The following is a 12,622-nucleotide window of genomic DNA, read 5'->3' on the forward strand; positions in this document are numbered from 1 at the left end:
AAACAACAGCAAAAGTAGAAATGTTTTAAAGATTGTCATTTTCTTTTCTATCACACAATTAAAGTATTCTCTAAGGGGGGTTGTGACAAGTATCAATGTAGAGAAAAATGAAAACTACCTGAAAGGAAAGGAGATGAGGAGGAGGGAAAAGAGGAGATTGTTTAAAACAATTAGGACAGACTTGGTTATTTCACAGCCCCCAGGCCACATCCAGCCCTGTCCAGCCCACAGGAGGTTGATTAGAAGTTAGAAATCAGTGTAAATAAGAATACACCACCATGCAATACAACTGCATTTACTGCTATTTTTTTTTCAATTTATGTATGTGCACACCTACACACCTTCACAGTAATGTATTGGTCCTATTGGTTTGGCCCTCCACAAAAATCCCAGTTTCTCAAGTGGCCCCTTGGGAAAATTAACTGCCCACCCTTAAGTTAGATCATTTTATGTTGTCTTATAGAAGAGTCCCATGCATATTTAATTAGATTTGTAAACATTATTAGAATTTTTTCCAACATTCCTTTTAGGTAAACCAAGGTGACCTCAGAATTTAATTGTGTACAGGTAGTCCTTGACTTACAACCACAATTGAGCCCAAATGCTGCTAAGTGAGAAATTTCTTAAGTGAGTTTTGCCCTGTTTTATGACTTTTTTGTCACATTTGTTAACTGAATCACTGCCATTGGTAAATTGGTAACATGGTTGTTTAGTGATTCTGGCTTCCCCATTGACTTTGCTGGTCAGAAGGTTGCAAAGCTGATTGCATGACCCCAGGACACTACAACCATCATAAATGTCAGATGTCAAGCATCTGAATATAAATTAAGTGACCATGGGGATGCTGCAATGGTCATAAGTGTGAAAAATTGTCATAAGTCACTTTTTCCAGTGTTATAACTTCAAAAAGTCACTCAATGAACTTTTGTAAGTCAAGGACTACCTGTACTGAGATCTACTAACGTCATTTGTTTAAGGCTTCTATTTCTTTTAATTATTGAGAAAGGCAATGACAAATCACCTGCCAAGAAAACTGCAGAGACTTGTCCAGGCAATGTTCGAGAATCGGTAATGATTAAACAAAAAAAAAGAAACATTTGTGCTCATTGTACAACATCACAACTTCCTTCCCTCAACCTAAAGCTTCACATTTGACAACATTTTTCCATCCAGATGATTTATATGGTAGCACTGACTTTTGTAATCCCAATGCAGTAAAACGGAATGCACACCTAAGTTATCTTAATCAGAAATGAGTGAACCTTTATCTTTTCATTCCACAAATCATTCATGTATACCCGTCCCAGGCAAAACTCAACAAAATTCACTGTTCTATATATAACACTAATTCTCATAGTCATTAAGTCTTTCTCTTCTTACAATTTCCATTGTAAGACTTTCTAGCCAGTCTTTGTCCTACCCCAAGGAAATAACTGTGATTCTGGAGAAGTGGATAGAAATACCAGTCAACAGAAGGAATGAATACAGAAGGAAGTTGTTCCATTGGTATTTCTTTAGTATCCTCATTATAAGTATTTATTCCATCTCTGTCCCATACTGTTTTCATAATCATTACAATAATACATTGTAAGAGAACAGAACAGAGAGAAATTGGGCCAGATGTAACTGAATCAAAAATTTGGAAACCACCAGAGCTGCCCACCAGAAGAACAGAAAGTGCATTTATACGCAACAAGTGAAGGATAAACTACTAAAACATCTACTAACAAAACTTTTAACAATTTGCTGAATAAGTTGAGTGGTAATATAAATATTTTAAATGAATAAAAATAAAAAAATGTGATACACATATTCAGAGAAATTGCATCTTTTGGTAATAATTATCCTTTCTGGATAAGAGTTGGAGAGAGAGTAAATGAGCAAGACATACTATTTTGTTTGCTATAACTTCCAAAATACAGACTACCTACCAATTAACTAACATTCTCTTTATAATAAGTATCATAAGCTAGATACATCAAACAATTTTGGAGTACCAATAAAGGTAAAGTTTCCCCCGCACATGCGTGCTAGTCGTTTCCAACTCTAGGGGCCGGTGCTCATCTCCGTTTCAAAGCCGAAGAGCCAGCGCTTGTCTGAGGACGTCTCCGTGGTCATGTGGCCGGCATGACTAGATGCCAAAGGCGCACGGAACGCTGTTACCTTCCCACCGTAGTGGTTCCTATTTTTCTACTTGCATTTTTATGTGCTTAACGAGTAACAGGCGCTCACTCTGTTACACGACACTCAGGATTCGACCCGCCAAACTGCCGACCATCTGATCGACAAGCTCAGCGTCCTAACCCACTGAGCCACCGCATCCCTTGGAGTACCAATACTAATACATATTTTATTAGCAATCACATAGTTATATGAATTATATCTGACTTACTTTCAGAATATGCCCATCTTATTGCTATTTTACAGTTGAGAAAACTGAGCCAGTTTGTCCCAAATATAACACTCTGCCACTGAGGGCCATAAAAGGTATTAGGATATTTCCCCTTAGGTCTTTTTTATTTTTTATTTTTTAAAAAACCTTGGTTTTTATTTATATTAAACCAAAAACAAAACTCTGAAATGCTGCAGTTTGGCAAAGATTTACTAAACTATACTTTAGAAAGTCATTTAGTGAATACTTACCCAAAATGACTGATTAAATCCATGGAAATACAAAGAAGAAAGCAGTTCTTGATCATGATAAAATCAGGAAGCTTCCCATTGTCCATTCCCAATGAAATTGTTAATAGAATTGGTTGATTTTGCTGGAGTGTGCCTTTATCACCTTTGTTCTGGAGCTGCATCAAATAAGAGTGGCACGCTGTAAATGTTTAATTCAATGCAATTAATACACCAGATTTCAAGCAATACATACTACAGCATTTGTCAGATCAATCAAGGTATTCAAGTTATCTGGATGACCAAACCAGTGTAAGATGATTTATCATTCTATACGAATGATCCATATATTAATCAAATCACCTGGCCTGCCTGAATCCCAAGCACAATGGGATCTTTGGGGCTACAGCTTGTTACTCTACCTAAATGACTATCCAGACATACAATATAAAAGTTATTTCTTATTCACATCAATCAGGTAAATAAGAAAGATATTCTTTTCTGATTGGAACGTCTATTTCTATGGAACGGCTGTTTAATCCATCCCATTTCTCTTTCTGTATGGATGCTGTATGTGTGTACACACTACATAAAAATCATTCTTTTGCCTTACTTATTTTCTCAGGTGGCTCATTTGCCCTGAAATTCAGGATGCCAACATACAGTGCTCTCTTAAATAAAACAATGGCCATACTGGTATTTGCTTTAGCAATGTATTACATAGGAAGGGTGGGGAAAGGAGAAAAGGACAATACCTGATCCCAAAATTCAGTGGCATAGCTTCTGTACTTGTTTGATCCATAAGGGGCAGACTAATTGTAATTGGGTTGGTCACAAACATCCTAATGCCTTCAGAATTGTCACAGTTTGCTGGAGATACTATGCACTGAATGCCAGGGATGTGTGTGCAAGGTTTTTTTTATTGTTGTTGTTTTATAAGTGATGTGGCAGCCATCAGTCTCTGGAAATAGCCAAGTGACAACAGAGATTGATGGAAGGACTCGGCCTCGCTTAAAATTAAAACAAAAGCTTTCCCGAGCACGTTTACTTGTCAGCGACGTTGCCTCGCTTAGAAACGATCTCCAGTTTTCTGCCGCCTTCACGCTCTGGAATCGTGGATAGGTGCCTTCATTCACATTCACACACACACACACACACACACACACACACACGTGTGCACCCCGTTTTCCCCACCTTCATCCCCCTCCCTTGGTCAAAGGAAGAGGGTTCTGCAGAGCCTTCCTGCCTAGCCCTTCCCGCGTCCTGAAATTCACTTACTCGCCTCTTGCCAGAGCCCTGGCTGATCCCCTCCTCGGGTTATGCTCTAAAAATCTCTCTCACACACCCCCCCCCCATAGGAACGCACCTCCTCGAACGGACCGGGAACGGGAAGGACCCGGGGCCAGATCCAGTCGCACAGTCTGGTTGGCGGCTTTTGGGAATCCTGCGGTTGCACCTGCTGTTGAGGCTGCTGCTGCTGCATCCCAGCGCCCAGGGCTGCAATGAAGCCGCTCGGACGCCTCACTCTTCCCGCCCGCCAACCTCCCCCGGCCCCCAACTCCTACAAACTCCTGCAGAAGTGCACCTCGCAGAGGGGCGCCGCCGTCCCTGAGGACGGCCCGGCTTCACTCCCCTTCTTGAAAGCGAAGAGAATAGCAATCCTCATTCGCCTCGTCCAAACTCCCCCTGCCCTTCCTCACCATCCAAGCCTCCAGAGATCCCCAGCTGGTAGAGGGAGTGGTCCCTTCGAAACCAAATTTGTCCCAAATAAGCGAGATGGTCTCTTGCCGCGGGTCCATTGCCTTCGGGTTGGAGGAGGTCTACCGGTCACAGGCTCTGCCCAAGTACGCACTTCTCCTCCCTTCGTGGCCAGCCGCCATCCCCCGACAGAATAGCGCAAAGACTCCCGCCAATTCATAACACGGGGAAGAAAATGGGCGGCTTACCTATGGCCGAGGAGTTCCGCCGCGCGAATTGCGCCTCTCTCTGCAATCGCTTTCTGCTAGGGCTGCCGCCGGTGAATTCGAAGCTGCTACTACTACCGGTGATAAAACATCTTCGTTCCTCCCAGCTTTCCCCCCCTGAAGAAATCCCGGGAAGGGCGTTAATTGCTTTGATGCGAGGGGCCTCCCATTTTCCAGGGCTCCCGGCGATTCCTCTGCTCTCTTTTCTTCGCCTCGGATCTTCCCTTATCCCCGCTAGCCTTTCCCTCGTACTCTGCACATGGCTATTCCTGGACTGGCAGAAGAACGGCTGCCGCGCGGCGCGGCGCCGACAGAGGCCGCTGCACGAGGAGCAAAAATAGTTCATATTAATTGCTGCGCCCCTATTTTTACATACGTAAAGCTGCTTAGCCAAGCGCTCCCGAAGTGCTATTGTTTCTAGGACCGAAGATTCCAAAGGCGGAGGTAGTTTGTACACTCTTTGTTTGGGATTCTTCAGTTAGGGAAGATCCAGGTTGACAGAAGAGAAGAAAAACAAGAAAGTCCAGTTGCCTCCTGAAAAAGCACCTTTGGGACTGAACTGTGATTTTTAGAAATCCGGAGATTCTGGACCGATAGATGCGGATAAGAAAAATACTATAGGAAATTAGAACGCTCGCCCTTTCAGGCTGTATTTATATCGTTTTCTTACGTCCTCACACGATTTAGGCTGTTCAAAAATTGGGGGGGGAGAGGGGGTCATAACAAGTCTATGCTGTCAGAGGAATAATGACTATCCCAAGCAGATTGTTGATCAGATTGGTGAACTGTCTTGAGCAGAAGGAATGGTTAGTAAAATGATAACAGCTTATCATTCCCAAGCAGTTGAGGGAGATGAAACTCCATGAATGTATGCTAAATTGGATTTTGCTCTAAATTAAATAAATATTTAGAATGTAGTTCTAAGTGGTGGTATTCTGAAATTCCAGTTGCACTTCAATCAAAATTCTGTATGTAAATTTCTGTATGTAAATTTCCAAATTCAAACAAGTCTGGACACACTTTCTTCAGAAGTGCAGGAGCCATATTTCTGTTTCTTCTAGGTAAGGGAAGAGCAAAGGAGATTGTAAGCCACATGCCTTACTCCGCCACCACCATTAAACCACACCTTTAGCACAGGACTTCCTGGGTCACCCTTCCTTTGGGATCATGCAGGTTCTGTTAGCAAGAATATTCTTGAGTTTCTTAAAATCCTAACTCCTGATCTCTTGACAGACCTCAGTTTGTAGTGTACTTTGCATTGAACAGCAAAGTCTTGTTCTTAAAAATATTGTTGCATTATCTAATAACCAAATGATGGATTGGGTATAGGTGAACGTATTTCCTGCTATGGTCATATGCTATGATCTCAGCCTTAGAAAGCAAAGTAAGCTGGTTTGGCAGAGTTCCTAGAGAAAGCAACAGTAGTATATATATATAGCCTGGCATAGCTCTTCTTTTGGACATCTTTGCATTTCTTAACTGTTCATCTTTGTATAATAATCCTTTGTAACATTCAGTTCACAGGAGATATGGGAACCTGAGACATATTTTAGACCCAACATTTTTTTTGTCCTGGTTAGCTCTGCTAGCAAATTGTGGTTTGGTTCACATTTTTTTTAAAAATTCCATTTATATCCCGCCCTTCTCCGAAGACTCAGGGCGGCTTACAAGCTTAGCAGTAGCCTTCATTCTATGTATATGCCTGCTTATTAGGGCTTTCACACACACCCCAGCGGCATTATTACAAAGTCAGCTTAATTGCCCCCAACAATCTGGGTCCTCATTTTACCTACCTCAGAAGGATGGAAGGCTGAGTCAACCTTGAGCCTGGTGGGACTCGAACCTGCACTAATTGCAGGCAGCTGGTGTTACTTAAGGAGGCATTAGCCCATTGCTCCACCAAGGCTCTGTATGTTACATGTTAGAATGTAATCACCTTGTGTGTTGGATGAAGTCAGCTACTGCAGAATCATATGTTTTGTGACATGTTACTCTGCAATAACTAATTTGCTGCCTGTGACCTCCTTATTTACTTAAAGCATCTCTTACTGCTTATGGCTTACCTGTCTCTGTGAAACTCTAGAAATATATACAAAATGGTCAGTATGTGAATTGACTTTGTTGCATGAAAAGACCATTCCTCCCAAAAACTCTAGCTTAGTGAGGGAACATGTCTTTAGAAATAGAAGGCTCCTGACATTTCCCAAGACTTGAGGAAGAGCCATCACTGAAATCTCAGAAAACAGTTACCAGTAAATGGACTATATATCTTCAGTCAAAACTGGGGCAACACAATAAACCTCCAGTGTTAGAAGGTAGGAGGCGCTCTGAATTATTGTAACTGGAAGAAAGAAGAGCAAAACATCATCTCAATTGGCATGGAAGAAGTCACTTCTTTGGGGAGGGGAAAGGCTCATCATATCCTCAGGCACTGAGTGGTCTGACAATTGCAATTGAGTAACTTTTTGTCCAACCAGCTAAGAATATTGTTCTGAGAAGGGATAAATTCCCATTGGAAACATGCACATCTTTAAGCTGGAATTATTTCTAAAAAAAGTGCTAACAATTGCACTGAAAGTATATATTCTGCAATGAACCCCAAATGCTTATTCTTATTCTGCTGTAGTCCTCTGTATACATTCATCTGGAAACCACTCGCTGTAGTGGCGTAGCGTGGGGGGTGCAGGGGGGCCGGGCGCACCAGGCACAACATCTGGGGGGGCGCGCTCGCACTCGCAGCTCTCTGCCCCTGCCTGGCTCACTCACTCTCTCTCACTGCAGTGCTGGCTGTGCGAATCCGATCCGAGCCGCCGGGTCACCGCCCACTGTGGAGGGGGGGTGCCAGGCGTGTGGTGCAGTGCGGAGAGAGAGCGAGAGACTATCTGGGGGAGGGACAGTGCAGACTCGAGTGCTAAAATCCACGGGTTAGGGGGCGCAAATTACTTGCCTTGCCCCGGGTGCTGACAACCCACGCTACGCCACTGACTCGCTGAACCACTTCTCAGGGGAATGAGGCTTCTGGAAGATGCCTTTTGGGTCACCTTAATGACAAATTGGCCCATGAATTATTCCTCATCTCTATAACAATAAATCCTGCAAGAACCTAACTTCCATTACATCTCTCACCAAGGTGTGGTGCTTAACAGGTACACATACACCTGTCAATATGAAAAATATATTAATAGTAAATTGCTAGCAGACACATTCCATTATCATATTTTCTTTTTTTTTATTGAAAAGTTTTAAAATACAATTTTCCTTTAAGAATCCCCCCTTCCCCCTCCCTCCTCCCCCCTCCCTACCTCCCCCCCTCCCCCTCCCCTCCTCCTACCTCCCCCCTCCCCTCATAATGGCATCCCTTAAGATCAGAATAAACATGCCTTTCTGTAAAACTGTCTATTGGCTCCAAGGAGATTTCAGTGATTAATGTAAGCTCCATTATTTATTTATTTATTTATTTATTTAATTAAATTTCTATACCGCCCTATTCCCGAAGGACTCAGGGCAGTTTACAGGGCAGCATAAAATACAATATAAAAATAATATAGAATTAAAATACATTAAATTAATTAAGCCCAATTAAAACAACATTTAAAAAAGCTAAAACCCCTTCAGTCCAGGCCTGATAGATCGAAAAACCAGGTTTTCAGGTCCCGGTGAAACAAACGCAGATCGGGGGCGGTCCTAAGTTCCACGGTAAATCATTCCAGAGGGCAGGCGCGCCCACAGAGAACGCTCTTCCCCTAGGAATAACCCGCCGGCATTATCTAATTATGTGTATATAAAATTCACTAAGTTTCCTATTATATTATTTAAAAAAATGAAAATCAAGGAATGCAAGAATTTTTGCTATAGGTGAACAGTTATAAATATCTACATTTATAGATGTGTGAATGAAGCAGTTTCAAACTATTAGTGTTACCAACTCTCTGTGTTACCATGTTCAGAACTGAAAATATTAAAAGTCTATACAATTAAAAATAAAGTCTACACAGATATTAAAATTTCACGTTCTAGTATGAACTTGAATTATTCACATCAAGAGAAAAATACTGAATTGTTATATAGACATTTATTTTAAAGTACTAATTTGCTCTTAAGTGTGTATCATTTGGAACAACAGGGCAATTATAAAGAAAAAAGGACATAAGCATACAGGATGGCTCTCTGGAGTACTGATTTCTAAATATTAATCAAAGGCATAGGGTCTCAGTGAAAAGCAAGAGTAATCCAGTTGAAAAGCAAACACTGTTTTGGCTTGCAACATAATATTGTAATCTTGAAAGAAATCCCCTGAAGGAAAGTATGAATTATTGTTAATAGTTTTAACAATAAAATATTGTTAAAGTGACAAGATCCAGTTTGTATCACAGTTATCTTTTCTATTTTCTTACATTCTTATAGAATGTCCTGAAGTGAAAAAACTATAGATAGCAGTTTTACACATTTTTGTAATGACATGATAACTGTAGTTAGATGACAGGCTTAAATATTACAACCCAGGTCAGACTTAGGCCTGCTTAAAGACTCCTTGCTACCAATTGGGCTAAACAAATCTGTATAGGGCATTCATGGTTTTAAATGTTTACAGAGACCGCCATGTAGCAGTTAAGACTGACAAATGATTATGAATGCATGTGAGTTAGTGGTTCAGGAATACCTTTGTTAAAACAGTTGTTCTTCCAAGGAGACAAATTCCTGTTATTTAAACCACCAGGGACAAGCAGGAAGATGTATTCTCTCAATTGTGTAACGTTAATAAGAAAAAAAAATAGTTTTTTAAACTATTTAAATGAGATATTTTCTGTGTCTACAGCATGGGTTCAAATGAATCCTTATCCAGTTTTGCCCTTCCATGAGATTTCCCTTTCATTTAATAAACGTAAATCAGAACCTCTTCTACATTTTAAATGTAGGTTAGATGAGATAGTAAGAAAGAAAATGACCTTAATCATTAAATACAAAATGCAAATAAGGTGCTGGCCTAGAATTTTGTTTTCTGAATCATAAGAGAGTCCCAGGTCTTGTTTCAACTCTCCTCATCTGTTTCAACTTTGATCTGGTCTCAACATTTCACTTCTTTTAATGTGTCAGATCTGTCCCCCCCTTTTTTTCTTAAGCACATAGTTTAGATGAATATTCATGTGATAAATAAGAGAAACCATTAGCAACAAAGATTCTAGAAACTGGATGACAGCTATAATGTCAAAGCTTGTGGATTTTTTAACTTTTTTTAAAAAAATGGAAAAGTTCACCCTACTGCAAAACAGAACGTTTGATAAATATCAACTTAATTTTAGGAGCTTGTTCTTGCCATGATAACTACATTCTTACAGGCACACATTGCTAAATCCCATCTGTTCAGTCCACATCTTCCTCCTGTTACTTAGCAGGAAACGTGACATATAAATCTATGCAGTTTATACCTGGACCATTAGAGGGTACTATTGTCCTATAGAAACCAATGGTGAACAAAGAGACAGAGGATGTTTTGCTCCTCAGAGACTGCTGCAGATGCCAGTAAGTCTGTTTGGACGGATGGTGGAGCAGTTACTCTGCCTATGATGGCTAATATATTCTGTGCAGAAGCCTGAAACCTGTGCAGACATGCATATCACTCTATAATTGCAACAATAAACAAGCAAAAGACAAAAGGCAATTTATCAACATCAAAGGAATACTACATACATTTCATTGTATATCATCTAATTATTATTCCCAATCCTAGAGATAAAATACATGTTCCAATTTTTTATTTAGGCATTTATGGCTTGTTATTTATTGCTTAGGAGGAAAAAAAGTTTATGGCTTAGATGGAAGCCATTCATACATTAAGCACATACACTCAAATGACAGATTACCATGCCTGAATAGCTTTGGCCTATGGACTCTAAGCAGTATATTTTATATTTCCATTATGTTTCAACCTTTCCATTCTAAAGTAGCTTTTGACAGCTGTTTTATCATGAGATAATTGTATTTCAAACATTTTATTCAGAAGGTGATGTGGATGGACTCCAAGAAAGGGGAATGATGTTAAAAACCATTGAGAAGCAGTTTTCAAGCTATTTACTCTGGAGTAGAGCAGAAGACAAGAACAGTTGGAAAGAGCCTGATAAAAAGACAAAGTAGCTGGATTCTACCCCTGTTGACCTAGGCATAAGTTTACAGCAACTCAGTAAAGGCAATTACTAGCAAATAATCCTGCTGGTATTATGGCCATTGTGCCACCAGGCAGCAGATATGACAAGGGGGATAACTTCTGTGTATAATAGGGAGCAAATGAAATACTTTCAGAAAGTTTAGCTTTTTTCTTTATAGAAGAGAGGAGCAAACATTTGCCCATAATACATTTTTTTCTTAACCCATCAGCTGATGATACAATATTTATTTCAGAGATTTGTTAAAGAACACCAGAATGGATAAGGAGTTATGCATTTGCTTCTTTATCTCACTTCCTAGATATGAGTGACATTTGTAAATTTCTAAAATGATATTCCTCTGATGTCTTGATAAGGAAATATGCTTCACCAGAGACCATGTGGTCCACATGGGCTTCCCAAAGTAACAACTACTGACAGATAATCCTACTGTGCTGGACCAGATTGCAGCCACCTTAGGAGTTAAGAACTGTGTTAGAGTATTTAGCATTTACAGGGTTAATACTGTATCCTTGGCAAATTGTACCTAAGAACATTTAGCATTTAAAGGGTTAAATGTCATTTCCTTAAGAGATGGCTTCTGGGAGATGTAATCTAGTGTAGTTAGTCCTATAGCTTATCTAGACAGTGGGAGGAGTTAAAAAGTTTATTGCAGGACATCCTGGTTACATCCCAGGGGTAAAGCCTTTGTCTAATCAACCATGCCGCATGCATTGGCTAGCAGCTGTAATCACACATAGCTGAGATGAAGAATTATCCCTTTTTACCTACAGAAATGAACAGATATGGGCATATATGTGCTTCTACTACCAGATGTCTTTGCTGCAAAATGTAAGTTTTTGCTTAAAGTTCCTGGACAATAAAAATATCTGTTATAAAATTATTTTCATTGAGTTGAACTGTCTGGAATTCTGGAGTTACAAAGCATTTTAATTCTGGGAACCAGAACACCTACAAAGTGAAGTCTGATCAAGTGAATGAACAACAACAGAAATGCTTGATTTGTCTCTGTGCCACTAGCCTAAGTGTTTAAGGAGAAATGAATATGTTTTTGTGATCATAATGCTCAAGAAAGAAAAGTGGTGCCTTCCCTCAGCTCCTGTGAAAGGTGCAAGATCAGGTAAAAATTGATAATATAAACTAAACTGAAAAACTATATTCCAGAATCCTAGAAAAAAGGTATTTCTACCAGAAATACAGCATTTCTTCAGTTATGTTTAAACTCCCATCCTATTTAGGGATGCATAGATTAATAAAGAGTTAGTTTGTTTTGCTGTTTGTATTAGGCAATATGCAGCAAACTATTGCAACTGTTTTCATTAGCTAATCTTTCTAACACTATCAGCCCATTTATTTATTTATTTATTTATTTTATTTGTATACCGCCCTTCTCCCTAAGGACTCAGGGCGGTGAACAGTGACATAAATAACAGAATGCACAAATACAGATATTGAAAACAAATTAAACCCTAATTTTGCCCAAATGCAGAAGATAGTTATCTTAAAACAATAATTAAAACAGAACCCGTCAGACCAGACCAGATTGCTCAAACAGATATGTTTTTAGGTCGCGTCGGAAGGAGCGAAGGTTGGGAGCCATCTGGAGCTCAACCGGTAAACGGTTCCATAGGTCAGGCACGCTCACAGAGAACGCCCTCCCTCTGGGAGCCACCAGACGGCATTCTCCGAACGGCGGAACCCTTAGGAGGCCCTCTCTGTGGGAGCGCACTGGGCAGAGGGACGTTGACGCTGGCAGCAGGTCATTCCTAAGGTACTCCGGACCCATGCCATGTAGGGCTTTGAAAACCATTACCAGCACCTTGAATCTTACCCGGAGGACAACTGGGAGCCAATGCAGCTCACATAGTAGAGGTGTAA

At 40.3% G+C, this 12,622-nt stretch overlaps 2 protein-coding genes across 2 annotated transcripts in view; one reads left to right on the plus strand and one right to left on the minus strand.

Moving 5' to 3' along the window:
• The window catches only part of GABRA5 (gamma-aminobutyric acid type A receptor subunit alpha5), a gene marked incomplete at its 3' end in the record, with an annotated part of 115,749 nt that extends 113,017 nt beyond the window's left edge, over nucleotides 1–2,732 (minus strand). The window contains exon 1 of the mRNA XM_083361531.1: nucleotides 2,644–2,732. Coding sequence (XP_083217657.1) covers nucleotides 2,644–2,729 — 86 coding nt within the window. The 5' untranslated portion in view covers nucleotides 2,730–2,732. The remainder of the gene's footprint in view (nucleotides 1–2,643) is intronic.
• The window catches only part of GABRB3 (gamma-aminobutyric acid type A receptor subunit beta3), a gene marked incomplete at its 3' end in the record, with an annotated part of 371,697 nt that overhangs the window by 98,668 nt on the left and 260,407 nt on the right, over nucleotides 1–12,622 (plus strand). The window lies entirely within an intron of this gene.

This window comes from Vipera ursinii (genome assembly GCF_947247035.1).
Source record: "Vipera ursinii genome assembly, chromosome: 4".
NCBI classification, from domain to species: domain Eukaryota; kingdom Metazoa; phylum Chordata; class Lepidosauria; order Squamata; family Viperidae; genus Vipera; species Vipera ursinii.